General features: G+C 41.5%; 1 protein-coding gene across 1 annotated transcript in view; it reads left to right on the top strand.

Annotated features, from left to right (window-relative positions):
- Nucleotides 1-20,158, top strand: part of PSMB7 (proteasome 20S subunit beta 7) — a 106,457-nt gene that overhangs the window by 56,994 nt on the left and 29,305 nt on the right. The window contains exon 6 of the mRNA XM_073600364.1: nt 19,648-19,706. Coding sequence (XP_073456465.1) covers nt 19,648-19,706 — 59 coding nt within the window. The remainder of the gene's footprint in view (nt 1-19,647; nt 19,707-20,158) is intronic.

Consider the following 20,158-nt stretch of genomic DNA (forward strand, 5'->3'; position numbering starts at 1 on the left):
ATGAAATCATGCACAGCTCTCACTCTCATGAGTTTGCCAGCGGGGGGGGGCAGCATAGTGGAGGAGAGATGAGTCATAGGAGAGCCAAGGAGAGCTGCAGATCTGGAGGGGGCTGGATGAGGGTGGAGATAATGGGTGACTGCAGAGATTCACATGTATTCATGGAGAGAGGTGAAATGTGCAGGCAAGCAGTGGTGTGTGTCTGTGTAAATCCAGGAGGTGAACAGGCAGCAGTTTCAGCTGCCCACAGTTAGAATGGTTGCAGCCAAACTTAATGGAGGGAGATTTGTGCAGCATATTTGGCAAGTACAGAATCCCAGTATATATAAAATAATATGCAAAGTGGTTGGAGGGAAGCTTCAAAATGGCAAAGGTGTTTTTATTCTAAATTTGTGAGCAGACTGCAGTTCCTCTTTAAAATATGGATGTAATATGTACAGTAGGTGAACTTGGCCGTTAAAGTGTCATTAAACCCACATCTTCTATCCATGTCCCCACTCCAGTTGGGGATTTTTCAGAACAGTGGTGGCAGCTAGTGCACAGCTTTCAGTGTATTTCTATCCTGTGCATTTCCTCCTATCTCATCTGAGCAGCCCATGTGACTATGGAGTTATATGTGAGCGTATACACAGTAGTAAATGCCAGTCCACTCCCTTCCCCCTTCTTCATGCCCACTAACCACCTAAACACAATGGGGATGGGATATTACATCTTGATTGGTGGTTTCACCTCCCTCTTTTTCTTTTTCTGAGACATAGGCTGGAGGGGTGTAGCACAACCTACAACTGCAAGAAAGCCACCCACACCATGTTATTGCCAAAAAAGAATAGATTTAATCTCAAATATATGTTTGTATGACAATTTAAAACAGTTTGTTGCTATTATTTATTTTACTTTGTATCCCAAAGGCTGTTTGTTTTATTTTTTATTTTGAACATGTGATCAATAGCAGAGGACTAGAAGTTCTTCCTGCCACTGTTTCTCTACAGACAGGCTGGGAAAGAGCTGGGTCAAGTGACAGCTGTATATCGATCAGGAAAAAAGGTACTTGGATGTGTTTTTTTGTTTTGTTTTTTTTTTGTTTTTTTTTTTAATTAAAGTAAATCTAGCCATAATCCACAAGAGAAGAGATATTGTAAAAAAAAAAAAACCTGTATTTTAGTATAATTTTATAGGCCCCTTTCCACCATTGTGTTGTGGTGGCACGTGCTTTTCTGCAGCACATTAAGCGTTGTTATAGAGTCATTCATTCGTTTTAGAATGACACCCCAAAGCACCGGAGTTTCAGCACACTGCACCGCATGGTAACACATTATTGTGTATTGTGCTTTTCTGTTTTATAAAACAGGAGGTGCAGGTATGTTTTTTCATGTCTTGTTTTTTCGGCTTGCCAACAGTTAATAGAGTGGTAAAAGTAATGTGAACACCTTTTGTTATGGGGGCAGATCTGGAAATTTGGGGATGGTGGAGGAGGGGGGGTGGGGTTAGGGAGTAGTTGGAAGGGTGGCAGTTCTAGGTGAGGTGGAGGTGAGAAAGGAAGGATGTATATGCAGAGGTTTGGGCTTCCCACAGTCATACAGTCATACAGTCATACAGTCATGGGATGTGGATAGAGCTAGAGTGGGGTGTTTGTTGCAAACCTGATGACCACTATATTCCAGATAGGAGGGTTATGTGTTCTAGGGTAAATGTGAAATTTTGTCACTAGAACCACATTCTTTTAACTATGTCTCAGCGAAGTTGTGGATGGTGGTGGTGGTAAGATCCTCCATGGTTTTTGTGGTTTCGATTTCTTGTGCAATAGCAAGCAACATTACCTTGCGACAGGGATGGTGTTGTTTCCATTACTTTGGAATGCAGACCTTGGCTGAATTTATCAAGTGGATCAGTAGAGATTGTTTTATGTTATATATAGGGAGGTGGGTTAGATGAGTACGGCTGGGCCATTACTGTGTTGTATGTTGGTCAAATAGCAGATAATAGATCTCAGACCAGAAGCTTTGAAGCAAGGGGCAGTCCAGTGTCTGGAACTTCTCCATTATTGTGGGGAGTCAAAGGAAACATTGTATCTTGAGTGTTAGAGATCCTCTACCACCTGGTCAGGATTTTCAAAACAGTTTTTCTGTATTCTGCTCAAGATTTTGCTGGGTAAAAACTCTCTCTAGGTTTCATTACCAGTGTAGGTTACAGGAGGGACTGAGCTCAAGGGGTCTGAACCTACGCAGAGGTTCTCAGAGGTTCTCAAAGGATATCTTCTTGGGCTGGGTGCCTTGTTTTCTCCAAAAAGTGATTTGTAAATGTTGGTGTTTTATAGCCTGCCACAACTTTCTCCCTAGGGGACTGTCACCATTTCTTGTTCCAGTTTGATCCACGTGAAGGTGTCTGCACCAATCCAGCACCCTGGACATGTGCACCACTTGTTAATACCTTATGGGGTTTGAGAAGCCCAGTCCTTCCTTTTAAAGTGATACTAAAGTCTTGTGTTTTTTTTTCCATTAAAAATAACAAACGTATACTTACCTGCTCTGTGCAGTGGTTTTGCACAGAGCTGCCCAGATCCTCCTCTTCTCAGGTCCCTCTTCGATGCTTCTGGCCCCTTCCCCCTGTTGAGTGCCCCCACAGCAATCCACTTGCTATGGGGGCCCGAGCCGCAGCTCCCTGTGTCTATTCAGACATGGAGCCGTGGCCGCCCCCACCCCCTTTCTCTCCTCATTGGCTCACTGACTTTGACAACCGTTGGAGCCAATGGTACCGTGCTGTTGTCTCAGCCAGTAAGGTGGGAGAGTCCTGGATAGCCGAGTCTCTTGCTCAACATTGCTGGATCTAGATGGACCTCACGTAAATATTATGGGGGCTGAGTGGGGCTGCTGCACACACAAGGCTGTTTATCCTAATGCATGTAATGCATTAAAGTGGTTGTTAAGCCGTTAATTATATCATTCCCTCTGTCACTTAAAAACCTGTATCCTAGTGCCTGTGCTTTATATAAAAAAAAGAAAAATGCAGATTTCTACCTGTTTTAACAGTGTCTTCCAGCAGTCGCATGACTCCAGGCTCTTTGCTCTCCCTGTCTGATATCCCCAGCGGGCAGGGCCGAGATTCCCCCGCTGACGTCAGCCAGGAGGAGAGAGCTTGGAGTCATGTGATCGCTGGAAGACACTGTTAAAACAGTTAGAAATCTGCTTTTTTCTTTATTATTATAAAGCACAGGCACTAGGACACTTTTATGTGACAGAAGGGATAATATAATCCAGTTAGTTTTGAAGCAGCAGGGAGAGGAGCAGAGCGGCACTAGTGAGAGCTGACAGGCAGGGAGGGGAGAGGGGAGGAGGACAGAAGTAGACAGAGGAGAGCTGCAGATAGCAGAGTATGACGGAGGTACGTACTCTGTCCTCAGTGTCAGGGCTCAGCAGCCCTGATATATCGTGGTCAGCATACAGAGGGGAGGGTAGAAATTGGTAGGATCGGCTATGTATTTCAGGTGTTACAGGGAGCCAAAATACACAGGGTTAAATGCTTTAAGTAAAAAAATAAACCTTCTGCCTTTACAACCACTTTAAGGACCTAAGAAAGGAGCTAGGAATCATTCTGGATTGGGTTTGTAAGGGATACTGAATTGTAGTCTAGGTAAAGCATTCATTCTTGAAATACTATTAATTTCTTTCAAACCAGTTATGCTAGCATTTGCTCCAATTGCCCAGGTCTCTTCAAAGGGTACAGAGCAGGGATGGAAAGTTGACACCAAATTGTTAATCCATTGATAGCGTAATAAAGGTTCCTAGGTATTTGTCCGAAACAAGGGCCCACAGGAAAGGGAATGATTTTTTTTTTTTTTTTTTTAGGCGCTGGGGTTTGTGAGGTGAGATGTTTATTGTTTCAGCCAATAGACCACTGATTGATAAATTGTCAGCGTATGCTGCAATTTGTGATCAGAGTTCAGTCCCTTTATAAATTGTGATATCAATGTTCTGTCTGCAGAATAGGGGATTGAGTGTGAGAATAAGGATTAAAGTGATTCCAAAGGTATTTTTTAACCACTTACGGACCGAGCCTCTTTTTTAGATGTGGTGTTTACAAGTTAAAAACCGTTTTTTTTGCTAGGAAATTACTTAGAATCCCCAAAGATTATACATTAATTTTTTTCTAACACCCTAGAGAATAAAATTACGTTGTTGCAATACTTTCTGTCACATCGTATTTGCGCAGCGGTCTTAAAGCGCACTTTTTTTTGGAAAAAGTACACTTTTTTGAAATAAAAAATAAGGCAACAGTAAAGTTAGCCCAATTTTTTTTTAAATATTGTGAAAGATAATGTTACGCTGAGTAAATTGATACCCAACATGTCACGCTTCAAAATTGCGCCTGCTCGTGGAATGGCAACAAGCTTTTACCCTTAAAAATCTCTATAGGTGACGTTTAAAAAATTGTACAGGTTGCATGTTTTAAGTTACAGAGGAGGCATAGGGCTAGAATTATTACTCTCTACCGATTGCGGCGATACTTCACGTGTGGTTTGAACACCGTTTTCATATGCGGGCGCTACTCACGTATGCGTTCGCTTCTGCACGCGAGGTTGGCGGGACAGGACGTGTTTAAAACTTTTTTTTTTCTCTTATTTTACCTTTTATTTTTACACGTTCAAAAAAAAAAAATGTCTCCCTTTTATTCCAATTATTAATGTAAACATCCCTTGTAATAGGAAAAAAGCATGACAGGACCTCTTAAATCTCGGGTGAAAAAGACCTCAGATCTCATATTTACACTAAAATGCAATCAAAAAAAAAAATTGTCATTTAAAAAATAATTTAAAAAAATGGCCCTTTAAGAGCTATGTGCGGAAATGACGTTTTGACGTCGCTTTCGTCCTGCTCTGTCATGGAGACTGGTGGGGGCCATCTTCCCCTCACTCATCTCCATGCCAAGGAAGGAGGAACATCCGATTGCCTCCGCTGCTGCCGACAGCTTCAGTAAGTGGCGGAGGGCACCGGTGAGGGGGGGGGCCCTCTCCCACTGCCGATAAGTGATCTCGCGGCAAATCCGCCCCAGAGACCACTTTTGTCTTGAAGCAGACAGCCGGCTGCACAAGAGGATACCAGGGTTATGGCAGCTAGCTGCTGCCATAACGACGATATCCCCCGTCAAAGTTGGTCAAAGTGGGTTAAATAAAACATGTCATACTTACCTGCTCTGTGCAATTGTTTTGCACAGAGCAGCCCCAATCCTCCTCTCCTCAGGTCTCCTCCCCCTTTCTGAGTGCCCCCATATCAAGCCGCTTGCTGTAGGGGATCTTGTGTGGGCTTGATCCCGATCCATGCTGTGTGTCAGTTGATGCACAGAGCACAGCTTGGTCTCGCCCCCTGCTCTCCCCACAGGCTATGATTAACAGTAGCCGATAGCTCCTGTTGCTGCTCCCATGGCCATTCAGAGGAGAGAGCCACTGCTCTCGGACACAGTGATGGTTCTGGTTCAGGTAAGCGTTTAGGGGGGCTGTAGGAGAGCTAGACACAGAATAGTGTTTTTTTTTTCTTTCTTTTGTCTTTTTCTGCAGAGAATGCATTCAGAAGCACTTTAATGGGAATAAGGGGCATCTTTGGGGGCAGGTTTCATTAACGCATATGGCTGCTGTGGGGGTGAAAATAGTTAACACTCATTCCAGGGATCATGTGTGGTCCCAACCATGGATTTAAAGAACTGATAGTTGACACAGTCCAAGACCTTCTCCACATTGGTAAAAAAAAAAAGTATCACTGTGGGAAGAGGCAATGACCGTGCCAGGTGGAGGATGATGAAAGTTCTCGTTGTTTTTTCTCAACCAGACATCAAACTCGCCTAGTCTGGATAGATGAATCGGTTTAGTAAAACTGAATTATAAGCATAAGGAATAATAAGAAATGTGGAGCTAGTGGGTAACAAACGTTTTTCTAGTAAGCTGGTGTCAGACCACCAGGGCCTTGGTCTGTTGCATATAATTAAAGGCTGCCGCAAATTGTTTTTCTAGTTGATTGGGAGATTCCATAAGGCCTCTAACTATTGGGGTCAGGGTGAGCATGCATGACTGATGACTGAGGGTATGTACTGACATTGTGTTCTGTGTGGGCTTCGGTGACGTTTTACAGCGCATGTGTAAAAATCTAAACAACATTTTCTTATGCCTTGGGACCAAAAAAGCTTTTTTTACTGTTGTGTACAACTATTTGGGGAATATATGGTTTTAGTCTAATTTCCTTGAGGGAACTAGGTAGGCCTTGAACTACAGTCCAGCTTTTTGCCTAGGATTAGAGGCCATCATTAGTTTGCTGCTTTCTTGGCCTCGGTGATCAGAATGCAAAATTGTAACTTTGTAGCAATTCATGCTGATAGGCTGCATATCAGACATTTGTAAACACAACTAAGAACTGCACAGGTTTGGGATTTACAGGATTGTATCATCTCTGAGCCAGCATCTCAATCCAGGCAGTTGTCTTGGAGTCTTGTGAGAAGAAATGGGTATCAGGATTGCATTTGTGTTGGTTAGCATGCAGTTATCATAAAAATATATCTGGTGCTTGTTCTCCTTTAAAACGATCTGTTTTATAAATGTCCATCAACTGATTTGTTGAAATGTAACTCTGCTACATTTCTTTTGTAGTTTTGCACACTGTGGTACAAGGTTAGAATATCTCAAGTTTTTATTACTGTCTGAGATTTCCTCAAGATTTTCCCTTGCTTCATTTCTTTGTGCCAGAATTCCAACCACAACAATCAACTGTCAATATTCTAGCTATTCTCTGGTCTACTTAAAGTGTTAATAAACCCAGGACCCTGCATTCACTATATTTGGTCCCCCGCAGTACACCGAACATGAAAATGCAATAGTTTTAGTAACTATAAACGGCTAAGTACTTTTTTCCATCAGCAATTAGAGCAGCCTTGTGACTTCTATCGATGTCTAGTTAACCGCTTCCCGACCGCCTTACGCAGATATACGTCGGCAGAAGGGCATGTACAGGCAGATTAACATACCTGTACATTGCCCTTTAAGAGGCGGTGCCCGCCGGCAGCTCCGTGACCGCGATCATGGGTCCCACGGACCCGATGTCCACGGGGATACCCGCCATCGTCTCACGGTGAGGAAGAACAGGGAGATGCTAATGTAAACAAGCATCTCCTCGTTCTGCCTAATGACGCTCACTGATCTCTGCTCCCTGTGATCGGGAGCGGCGATCAGTATAGTGTAATACACAGCCCCTCCCCCCACAGTTAGAAACACTCCCTAGGACACACTTAACCTCTACAGCGCCACCTAGTGGTTAACCCCATTCGCTGCCAGTGACATTTTACATTAATCAATGCAATTTTTTAGCATTGATCGCTGTATTAATGCCAATGGTCCCAAAAATGTGTCAGAATTGTCTGATGTGTCTGCCATAATGTCGCAGTCACGATAAAAATCGCTGATCGCCGCCATTACTAGTAAAAAAAAAAAAAACTATCAATAAAAATGCCATAAAACTATGCCCTATTTTGTAGATGCTACAACTTTTGCCCAAACCAATCAAACGTTTATTGCGATTTTTTTTTTTTTTTTTCTTATCAAAAATATGTAGAAGAATACGTATCGGCCTAAACCTGAGGGGAAAAAAACGTTTTTAAAATTTTTTGGGGTTATTTATTATAGCAAAAAGTAAAAAATAATGTTTTTTTTTTTTTTGCTAAATTGTTGCTATTTTTTTTTTTTTGTTTATAGTGCAAAAAATAAAAACCGCCACGGTGATCAATAACTACCAAAAGAAAGATCTATTTGTGGGGAAAAAAAGGACGTCAATTTTGTTTGGGTACAACGTCATACGACCGCACAATTGTCAGTTAAAGCGACGCAGTGCCGAATCACAAAAAGTGCTCTAGTCAGGAAGGGGGGGGGGGGTAAATTCTTCCGGGGCTGAAGTGGTTAAAGCTTGTAGGAGGGGTTTTCATTCTGCTATGAATGTCCTATCAGGATGCAGGACCCCTGACCCTCTGTCTGGACAGTGCTGATTGGCCCTGTGCTGATCACATGCACCCATCCAAGAAAAAAAAAAACTCTAGCAATACACACCAAACTGAGCATGTGCAGCCTGTCTCATGATAGAACAGAGGCTAGGAGATTGTTTGGGGACTGTAGAAGAAGGGGAGGATCAGAGAAGACATGATTAAACAGCCTTTTTACACAATGCACAGTGAGTATAACAAGCATGCTTTACAGCATTTACAGACTGATTTTACTGTTGTGGGTTTAGTAACAGGTTAAAATGTGTTCCTCTTTCTGAGGCTCTGTTGGTGATGCCCCCAACAATTTTTTGCCCCAAAGATAACATTTTCAGAGTAGTAAAACATGTCAGAGGTTCTAAGGGGGAGGGATAAGGAGCCGCATAAGCTGATGCTTCCTCTGTAGGATCGGCTCCTGTCCCAGGCGGAGGCATATACTTATAAAAAAAAATAAAACAAGGTTATTAGGCTGCTTTCCCAGTGATCCACAGGTGCAGCGCAGGGAGCCCCAGATAGGGGGTTGTTTAAATTTGTGGTTTGGGGGGGGGGCGGTAAAACCCAGTGGTTCATTGTGGCCTGTGACTGGTTACCTAATCACTTAAGTGGCCCTCGCTCTTTAAAAGGTTTTAGCACCTTGTAATAGAGGAAAGGAAGGTCAGAGTGTGTGTTTTTGTGTACCTTACATGCTACATTTTTGGCTGGGGATATGCTGCAATAAGAAACAGGGAACATGTTACATGAGGCTAGTGGAGATCAATGCTGTTACCCCAATCACTGTTCCCACTATAAGTGACTCGGGTCCGAGGGCCGCACACCATCTACCAAAGGGGCATATGTTGGGCACCAGGGTTCTAAGCCTTCCTTCTTCTAAAACCAAAAAAAAAAGTTTTGTGTGTGGATATACTTTTCAAACAGATTAAGGAGAAAAATATTGTTTCAATTAGAAATTGTAAGCCTGATTGTCTATTTTGTGTTCCAAATTACAATATTCGGTCATAATATATCTCGGTGTGCGCTTTCTTTGCTGAGTTGAATTTGAAATTTGTATAGAGAAGATGTAGTGTTATACTTAGTAGGCAGATCAGGCACAATAGCTGTTCTTTTACCTAAAGTGATTGGGCTGCTTTAAGGTTTATTGAATGCTTTGTCTGTGGAGCATTGCAAATGTACACTACAAATGCAGGCAGATTTTTTTTTTTCTCTTTTGTAGAGGTTGTTGGACTTAACCTTTTCTCTGCCAGGTCCCCCCCTAGCATCGAACCGGGTTTAATATTCATAGTGAGTGTTCTTACTACTATGGATTAGTGCCAATCTCAAACCGCTCTTCTAAGTCCTTTTACATACGCTGTAAATAATTGATGTGTTTGCCTGCCATGTTTCAAAAGGATGTCCCACTCTACAGACTCAACCAGAAAATGAATGGTGAGTGAGCAGGTTTTGCTAAAACAGTTTTGTATGCTATTATGAAATAATAACTGACACGGAGTCCATTTGCTGATGGAAAGCTTTCTTATGCCTCACAAGGGGTTTAGGAGATACTCTGTGCTTACTCAGGAGTGAAAGCATCAAATTAAACTGTTTGTGCTGACAAAGGAAAAAATTTGGATTTCAGCAAACGATGCAGGATCGGGTGATTGCTCTGTCTGTCTCCAAAGCAGGCTGCCCAGGCCTTCTAATGAAATGCATGCATACAATTAAAGCCACTTAAAGTGTGCAGCTCTAGGATGTGTTCCATCAGTCTCCGGCGACCACAGCCGTTCCCTGGACACTGGCTCCATTTCATATTCATAAATCAGCTCTTCACGCATTGGCAGCACGGGTCCCATGGAGTAGGCAGGAGCACCGGGAGACCAGGCCTTGTAGCCAGTAACAGAAGTGAAAAATGATTCCACTTGGTGGGGGCTTGTAGATTTATTGCAGGAAGAAGCAGTAAATTGAATAGCAATGAGAGAGTGTGAATAAGCACCCTGTCAAGAGATCTGACACTGACAGATAAGGTTCACATATAGTACCTTCACACTGCACCATGGCTAAGAGGTCCGGCTTGCTGGGAAAGGCCGGCTTGTAGGTAGAAGACTATACATCTTCTTTCATCTGTTGACATATTACAGTTCTTATTAGAAATAAAATGGCAGCACCTCTCCTGATATCAATAGAAAATGTGTGCACCTATATACCTGATAACTTATAATTGCATTGATGACCTCAGACAGTTCAATGAGTGTTTAAATGTTGCTCGGGTTGTAGTCTGTCATCACTTGAAAGGGTGTGTAGTTTTGACCATATCTTCCATTTTACATCCGTCTTTACAGATACACCACACAGCAATTATTCTTGCTGGTCATACAGTAATCATTAGTTATAATTAACTCCGCTCTTATATGTAAAATGAATGCATATGGGACCAGATAGAAATGATTAGCAACAGGCAATTACAGCTGTCTCAAACGATCAAGGGCCATGAACTTTAGGGAATGTCAGGATAGAAATTCGGGAACGGTTTTCACTGCCTTGTTTTTAAAAGTGAATTTTTAGGTAGATGTAAAAGGCACTCATTATTGTAGCCTAGTATTCATGAATACGTTATTATTATTATTATTATTTATTTTTATTTTTTGCAAACCATTTAAGTACCTGGCATATCATCGGCCTCTCGCAGTCCCTGTACAGCTCAATCTGAGAGAGGTAGAGGCAGCAAAAGAAGCCATTGAATTGTGCCGCAGTGCTTATAGACTAGCAACGAGCATGCTGATAGTAGGAGAGAGAGCAACAGAGATGAGCTTTTGTCTGTTTTTTTTTTTTTCCCAATATGTAAACAAGTAGCAGCCCTGAGTTTTAAAGCCTCATACACACTGGATGTTATAAAAACACCAGTAGCGTTAGCTGTAGAATGCGTTTTTCAGCGTTTTTGCAGTAGCATTTTTAAGCTTTTTTTTATTATTTATTTTTAAGCAAAACTATACTCCCACAAAAGCTTATGGCTCAAACACGCAGAAGAGCCACGTTTTTCAGCATTTTTAACCTTTTATCAGAGTTAGAGCGTTTTTACAGCTGAAAAACTCCTCTCAAAACCCACTAGTTTTGGGGGTTTTTCCAGCCAGAAAATGCCCCTGCCAAAAAACACTGGTAACGTGATAACGTGTGCGTGGACACATAGGATAACATGCCAGGGAGTTTACTGGCTGCAGAAAAAAAAATGTCTGAAGCCAAAAATGGCAGCTGTAAAAACGTCCAGTGTGCATGAGGCCTAATACTGCTGAGTCGTAATACTTGTGATGGCATTAAAAGGATTAAAGGAAGCCAATCGCTACACCAATATGTGGGTTTACATTGCTGTGCCCCTCCCAAAATACCATTTACCTGGCTTGTAATGCTGACCCTCTTGGTTTAACATGATTGTGAAGTCTTGTTATTTTTTTCTATAAAAATAACAAACATGTTATACTTGCCTGCTTTGTGCAGTAGATTTCCACAGAGCAGCCCCAATCCTCCTCTTCTTGGGTGCCTCTTCGGTGCTCCTGGCCCCTCCTTCCTCTTGCATGCCCCCACAGCAAGCAGCTTGCTATGGGGGCACCCAAGCCGATAACTCCTGAAAAGTTCTCCATCACATATGATAAAATCAGCCAGAGTTTTATGTTGGGGAACATGCTATAAAAATTGGCACGGAGCTGAACGATTCAACAAACAGAGCTGAAAGTCTCTACCTATGAGGAGAGGAGGTGTGTGCCTTTCCTCCAATCACCTGTCTTGGCTCTATGCCCAGGTGTCTCTGCAGTGCTAACCAGGAAGAGAAAATCTAACAGATGTGCACTTTATAAACTGTATATAAAGATGAAGACAGCAGATATACATGTAAAATTTATGTAGGGGGATTTGTTTCATCTCTGTGTATCATCTGAGGCTGTTCACTTAACTGGGTATATGTGAGGGTTTACATCCACTTTAATTTTATAAGCACTAATTATTTCAATTGCTAATCACTTTTATACCCTTCTTTTGCACATGGCGTTTTTATCTTCATGCATGGAATGTGTGAACATAAGAAAACCCTTTACAACCCCTTTAATCATTTAACTTCCTTTATGCTTGTTCAGTGTCAGTAACCTACAATGTACTGAAGCAGTTTACTTATGCAAATCATTTTGTGTGAATCTGTTACAAACCTGGGGATCCGACCAATGACATGATTTCCTGTTTCAGACTGACAATGCTAAGCTGCTTTTTGCAATTAGCCTGCTGTGTGCACTCTTTCAGTTGGCATTTGAGCTGCCCATCAGGTCTACAGATGACACCGTAAATATCTGCAAAAACAAGATGTAATGGCTGGTATTGTCAAAATGCGGACACCTACCAGTCCTCATCCAGGGATTAGTAATGATTACTGCCTATAACCCCACCTCTAAGCCTCCTACCAAGACTTCTTTGCAAAGCCAATGTGCTAGCCATCACCCCCCCCCCCCCCCCAGTGTGTGATGGTATATGGTATTTTAGTTTGTGTGGGTACATTACAGTATATGAGACCACTGAGGGCTTCTTCCACCAGGTAAACATTCTGAACGACTGCATAGAACCAGTGTGGACATCGCTGGTAAGTAACATTATCCCCACTGAATGCTTTCACCACGTAATACTAAGCCTAGCACTGCAATATATACCTGGTGTTGTTAAATAGTAGGTGAGGTCGAAAAAAGACACCGAGTCCAACCGATGTGTGATTATATGTCAGTATTACTTTGTATATACTTTGTATATCCCTGTATCTTGTGGTCGTTCAAGTGCTTATCTAATAGTTTCTTGAAACTATCGATGCCCCCCCCCCCCCCCCCCCCCACCCCACCCCGCTGAGACCACCACCTGTGGAAGGGAATTTCATATCCTTGCCACTCTTACAGTAAATAACCCTCTACGTAGTTTAAGATTAAACTTCTTATCTTCTCATTTTAATGAGTAGCCATGTGTCTTGTTAAAAACTCCCTTCCGCGAAAAAGTTTTATCCCTATTGTGGGGTCACCAGTACGGTATTTATAAATTGAAATCATATCCCCTCTCAAGCGTCTCTTCTCCAGAGAGAATAAGTTCAGTGCTCACAACATTTCCTCATAACTAATATCCTCCAGACCCTTTATTAGCTTTGTTGCCCTTCTTTGTACTCACTCCATTTCCAGTACATCCTTCCTGAGGACTGGTGCACAGAACTGGACAGCATACTCTAAGTGCGGCCAGACCAGAGTCTTGTAGAGCGGGAGAATTATTGTTTTATCTCTGGAATTAATCCCCTTTTTAATGGATGCCAATATTCTGTTTGCTTTGTTAGCAGAAGCTTGGCATTGCCTGCCATTGCTGAGTATATCATCTACTAGGACCCCCAGGTCCTTTTCCATCCTAGATTCTTCCATCGTTGACTCCATATTTTACTCAGTATGTACTCCTCAACAGTAGAGTTAATGTTTACCAAAATATCTTGTGTCATGGTGGAAGCGTTTTTCTGATCTCTCCTGGAAATGTTGTACAATGTCATTTTCGCCCTGAGTGTAGCCACACATGGGACCATGGTCAAAATTGCCAACCTTTAAACGATGCATAGACATGCACCACTCATATCGGCATGATGTTTATGCACCCATGATACCAGTCCTATTTTTTTTTTTATTTTTTTTTTTGGAAGAATAGAAATAGCCCAGGGATGTTCAACTTATGTTAAACTGGCCATAGATGGATTGAAAATCGACCGGTTCAGCCAGTGGCTGATCGGAAAGAAAAGATCCATTCATGGCCCACTTTAGGGATGATTTCCGGAGTTTGGGAATAGCCGTAGATAGCTGGCCATATTAAAAGAAACATGTTTTTGGGCATCTTTACACTGTTTTTTCAGCCATCTCTGCACACCCTGTGCCTATGCTTTGTAATATCTCTTGCTAATTGCACATATAGCCTGAGCACCGTGTTCTATCGGAGAAGATCAGCTTGTGTTTAGAGATGCATACACTGTGATGTTTGTATAAAGTGCTTTTTACTGCATAAAGCATTTTCAGCTCTATAAGGTGACTCCCTGCTAGATTTTCTCTAAACTTGTTCTTTCAGAAAGTTCTAAGTTCAGGCAAATACATGTGGCTTATGGTTTGTTTAAAAATAATTTGCTTTGTGTTAACCTTTTTTGGAGTGCAGTTTCTGATGCTGGCATGGCTGTCAATATGCAAATAAGCCATTTCCTAAAATAGAATACTAGATTAATTTAGCGCTACACTTATTTTGTTTTTTTGATATTGTCTACACTTGCTGGTTGTGTTAGCTGCTTCTGTTCCTCTTTTTGGTAGCGCAGAATTATTGTGTACATATAGATTAATTTGTGCCCAACTTGCTTTAAGATCATTGAAAGCTGGTGTGAATTATTATGTTCTCTTTACCAGCCACCACTGACAACTGTAAGATGCTTTTTGTTTTGTTTTTTTTTTACACATTCTGGAATGATTAAAGCATGGGGGTCACATAAACTGTAAGTGGGATTTGTAATATTAAGGGCTCTTTCACACAGACATTCCAATTAGATCTGTTTTTCAGTCACTCCTGATTGGAAGCTCCATAGGTAGGGCGATGTAAGCAGACTTAACTCAGAATCCGTCCAAGTCCAGAAAAAAAAAAGTCCTTTTTCAATTTTCTCAGATCCAAAGGTGACAAATTGGACACAATGGTCCACAAGTCTGTGTACATCCTGCCACCAATAGAGCTATCACAGGTCCGCTGTCAAAATGTCTGCACACTGAACGGGCATGGATGGCAAAACACTGACATCCGTCCCCTTCAGTTCTGATTCAGCAGGAGATTCACACACGGATTCACTGCCTAACAGAGAGGGACCAGGCTCTGTGTGAATGATGGATATATTTCTCTGAAAACACAAGGTTACTTTGCCTGTTTTTGATGTGAATGCTGCTGAGCAGAGTTCTTATTTTTCATAAGTCACGTGGTTTCAAACCGTTTCATTCCCTGATAAGATGGTTTGTTTGTGTTAAACCATTTTGACAAGGACATATACATCATGAAATCCAAATGGGTAAAACAACTGCACTTCATTTTCAAATACCCCCAATCTCCCCCACCCCCCACCTCTTCCTAGTCCAGATGCTCTGCTTGATGTTTTTGGAGCCTAAGAGTGGTGGGAGACCACTGCAGTGCTGGTCAGCATTGATTGAACCTGAGAGTGCACTTTGGGGTTTCACTCTAAAGTGTATATAAATGTTGAAAGCCTAATTGGAATCCTCCAATCCTATACTATGGCAGCCATTTTTCATGGTTCTTTAAAGATGCGCTTCTGTAGGAGTTTTGTGTTCTGCTTGTAGAAACAGCTCAATGTTATCCTATGTGTCCATGTACATTAGGACGATTACAGGCATATTTTGAGCTCAGCATTTAGAGGCAGGAAAAAAAACCCTTCTGGTTTACGTTTCTGATTGGAGCTTTCTGCCAAGAGAACAGATGTTTTTTTAAGCCCAGTGTGCATGGGGCTTTGGACACTTTCTTTCAGGCTTAAGCCTAGTGGGCCGAATGTCTGGCAACATTGGCCGGTTCAGTAAAAACCGACCGACATTCGGCCCATGTGTATGGCAGCTGACCCGAAAGAAGCCAGGGGGTAGGTTTGTTGTATTACCATCTGATTGTTATTACAGCAGTTCTGACTGGAGCTGCCATTTTTATTTTTTTTCCAAAACTCATGGTGTAAATTAGGCTTCAGTTGACCTCTGGTGGGTTCTACTGAAAGCTGATCCACAGCATAATTTGAAGTAGCATAGGCAGGCCATCCATTATACAATTCTCTTGTACAATTTTTCTTTAGATTTACCAAAACCATATAATATGAAATCAAACCTAAACACTTTCAATTTGTATGCAATTAGGCAGGCCCTTGCACTACGTAGTTGAAGGAAAGTCTAAAGCCCCTTTCACACGGCTGCAACTTGAAAGTGGTGCGATTTTACCACAATTTTGATGTGATTTCAGGGGAATGCCTGTGTAAACTTGAGGTCTGTGGACCTCAACTCGCATCAAAGTCAGACCAAAGTAGTACAGGGACTACTTTGAAGTTGTTGCGACTTTAAGTCGCACAGATATGAATGATACTCCTTGGAAATCATGGGGTAGAAATTGTTGTGACTTTGCAATCCCAAGTCACAGTACAAGTTGCACAAGTGTGAAAGGGGCCTAAAGGAAATCAAAATAAGAAAATTGTGTAATGTATGACCACTTATAGCTAGTAAAGACAAGTTCGGGTCGATTATCACCTATTGTATATACTGGGATTTCAATGATCAAAATTACATGTCTATTTAAAGGGAATCATCCCATTCCCTGGGCATGTAAACAAAGCAAGAGTTGGGTATTGTTTCATACCCTTTACAAATGTATGTACTTGTTTCCAGTGGAATGCCAATTAAACTAATAGAATAGTATATGTCCATAAAAGTTAAATGTTGCAAACATTCCCATAAAATAAACTGATCACTAGTTAAAGAAACCCTGTCCCCAGACTATTCATTCAGTTCAAAACAATCTTCCCATAGGGTATGTGCATTTAATGTATTTTAAGTATGTTACTTACCTGTAAAAGCCTCCCTTTTGTAGTCGTACAAAAGCATTGGGAGTGTGACTTGGTGCCACCCTCTTGGATGTGATATCAGAACCCCCAGCTGATTTAGAGCTGTAGCTCAAGTGACACTCTTTAGTGTTTCCCTTCTGTAGACCCCTGGCTGCTGCTTCAAGGGTATTCATGGAGGTGCGAAGGAGCTGGGCCATCAAACGGAGTAGTTAAATGCTTTCACAAAAGTAGAGAACAAGGATGTAAAAAGGGGGGCTGGGAGCTGTGCTTAGAAATTGACGCTTCTGAAACAGTCAAATTAGCTAGCAAGTTTGGAAGTACATTGCAGGTGAATAAATGGTTTATGGAAAGTAAAAATACTGCAAGGAAATATTTAAAATACTTGATTATTCAGTGATTTTACCTGCAGTGTTTTAAGTTGATGACATGGTCTCTTTAAAGAGTGAAGATCATATTTTTAAACAAAGCTCTTCATGTATGGTCCATATCAAAGATTACATTGGGAGCCTAGCGCCGGCCATAGACTGTTCAAATCTCAGTGGTTACATTTGAACCATGTGTGGGCAGGCTGAAAGTACCAAGTTGATTGGTCGATCAACTTTGGTACAACCAGTCTGCTGGATTTTACATGTAAATATCGCTAGCAACTGGTAAAGCCGCTGTCAATAATCACTGTCTTCTTCCGGCGAGGACGGCTCGTCCCCCAACTCGTGGTTGCAGGAAAGAAAATGCAATGGCTCGGCAAGAGGGATTCCCCTGTCAACACTGCCTTTTGATAGGGGAATTGGGCAAATTTCTTTGTGTTTGGCCTGCCTTAGGTTGCATTCCAAAATGCAGGAGGTTAGTCAGACAAATCACACACATGCATAGTCAGCAATAGGAAAAATAAGGGTAATTGTGGAGAAAATGGGTACTTGGCCAGTCTCGGTTGCCCTGTCTTATCGTAAATGCTGTGTAGGGCCACAAGAAAACAGCCTGATACAAACCAACACTCCCAATTGTGAGCCTCTTTTCTTATTATTGGGTAATTCCTGTCCTAGGGGGCTGATAAGCAACTGCAAAGGCACCCACTATTACTGTTTTAGGAAGATTTTGCAACTTAAGAGGGCCCGATCTTTTAATTTTTTTTTCCTCTACTATGCAGCAGAGGGAAAGATCAAAGTAATGTATTTTTTATACTGTCACTGTTCTGCAAGGACCATAGATGGTCCAAGTGCTTATGTGACTCATTTGAAGATGGGCAGATATCTTCCCACCTGTCATTCTTGGAACAATATCTGCTTTTCTGTGGCCAAATTTACCCGTATGGTATATACAGTATGATATGAAATATCTGGTTTATTTATTTTTAATTTTTTTGTCTTGAGCATCTCTCCTTCCAAGCAGGTAATGTGATATTGTTGTCTTAGTGATCTTGGTAGAATATACAAATGTGAATGTTCAGGATTGCACAGGTGAATGCTAGAACAAAGGTTGTAAATATTATCCTCCTCCTGCAACAAAATAAATACATTTTTACCTGTAAGAGGGGGAAGCAATTCAGTGCCATCAAGTGTTTCCAACTTGTCTTCTTAATCCTTTAGCAAAGGAAAATACACTAAAAAATAATTTCAGACACACTGGCAAAGTGCTGGAATGCAGCTGCATAGGGAAGAAAATAAAGTTGTGTCTAATTTTTTATTCCAATTAAAAGATCCCTCTGGCATTTATTACTTTTTAACTTGTTTTGCATAGCTCTATCTATTTAGCTGGGTCACAGAGAGAGCTATATTTTCCATTTAGGATGATTTGTGTGCATCGCTTGACCACCTCAATGGTTTAACACGAGGATAGAGGAGGCGATTAAACTGTTTCAAATGAGGAGTCCTGCTGATTCCATCAAATCTGCAGAATGTATAATGGGAGGAGAGACGCTGCCTGTGACAGCGCTCTGAGGATATACGGACTAGCCTGGTCTGAACCATTTAAGGAGGCCCAATTAGAGATCAAATTTAAAGGGTAGGGACGGCAGATTTACAGACACAAATCAATGAGCGTGGTAATCCCAATGAATGTGACAGATACTGCTGTTAGAGGATATCGCTGCGGTTTAGGATCATTACCCTTACAGAGGCTCATACATCACCGCTAAAGCCAGGGCAGGTTTTAACCATGTACCAGGCGATGGCTTGTTCTACATACGGTGGGCAATGAGAGTCTATAATAGGTGGTGTTATTTATTCTATCCATGACCGAGGGAGAGTTTAGGGAATTTGAGTGCACGTCCAGCAAAATTTAGATCAGCAAACCACACTTAACTTCTTAGCTGCCAGTTACAGATGTTTGTAGGTTTTGGTGTAAAGCTGATTCATTCATTTGGTACAGGCTAGTCAATAATTTAGTACGGTTGCTGACCCCGAGCTGGAAACTTGGTGGTTCATTTCCTTTTCTGGCAGCAGTCCCCTTCTGGTCTGTTCGAGAGAAAAAAAAGCACTCTAAACTTAGCGGTCCATATTTTACAATTGCTGAATTTTTGCTTTGATAGTTCAAACTCCTACTGTACAAACGCTGTTGTTATTATTTTTTTTTTTTTTTTTTTTTGCATATAATAGAGAAAAAACTACTTTGGCCACAGCAAGCAGCTTTTCGCTTTTTTATCTTGCCTAACCTCCACTGATAGAATGAAAGAAAGCGAATTGGTTACTGTAAAACATTAGAGCCCTTTAAGACTTATGGAGACTTTAGGCAGATGCTGTAGTTCAGTGGGCTTGTGAATCGGGCTCCTCTCCAATAACAGACTGCTATTGGAGATGGCAGAATACCAAACCTCTGAGATAACCATTCTGAAGTATATCTAGACCACATTTTATTTCACAGTCACATATATTTCTCCTTTCCTTTATAAACATGGTGTATCAAGGATAAAAAGGTCAAAAAGTGGAAATGTGCCATAAGAGTTTTTATTAAATGTAAAAAAAAAAAAATGAAAGCATCTACAACACAAGAAGTCTATTTTCTAAACATTGGCTTTTATAATATTTAGTAATTTAATATTAAAATGGTATGTTTTGCAGGCTCCGGGTCCCTGGCTGCAATGGCTGTGTTTGAAGACCGCTACAGACCAGACATGGAGGTATGTGACCTAATGCGTGTTTGGTTTTTATGCAGCTGTCTATTTTACTTGTCCTGTGTCTTGGATCAATAGGTCACATTGACTCAAAACTCAGTCAATACCTGCCCCTTAATCTTCCTTACTTGATTGACTGGAATGATAGCTATTGTTCCAGAATGGCTTCTACGCTATGGTTCTCTAATGCAAGAATACACAAGCCTACAAGCCTCAAAAACCCCTTACAGGTCTTATTTTTGATAACTAGAGACAAATCCCAAGGGCGTCTTTAGTTGAAGTTCTCTGTTTTACACATAGTGTTGAGATTCTCTTCCTATTGAGTAGAATGTAATAGGGGTGACTGGTGTGGATTTTAATTTGGTGCCCCTTAATTCAGATCTATCAATACCTCAGTATCAAGTGTTCTAGCCCACCTTCAATAATATTTTCCAATAACCAAACACTCTTGAACCGTA

This window comes from Aquarana catesbeiana, linkage group LG09 (assembly GCF_042186555.1).
Source record: "Aquarana catesbeiana isolate 2022-GZ linkage group LG09, ASM4218655v1, whole genome shotgun sequence".
NCBI classification, from domain to species: Eukaryota; Metazoa; Chordata; class Amphibia; order Anura; family Ranidae; genus Aquarana; species Aquarana catesbeiana.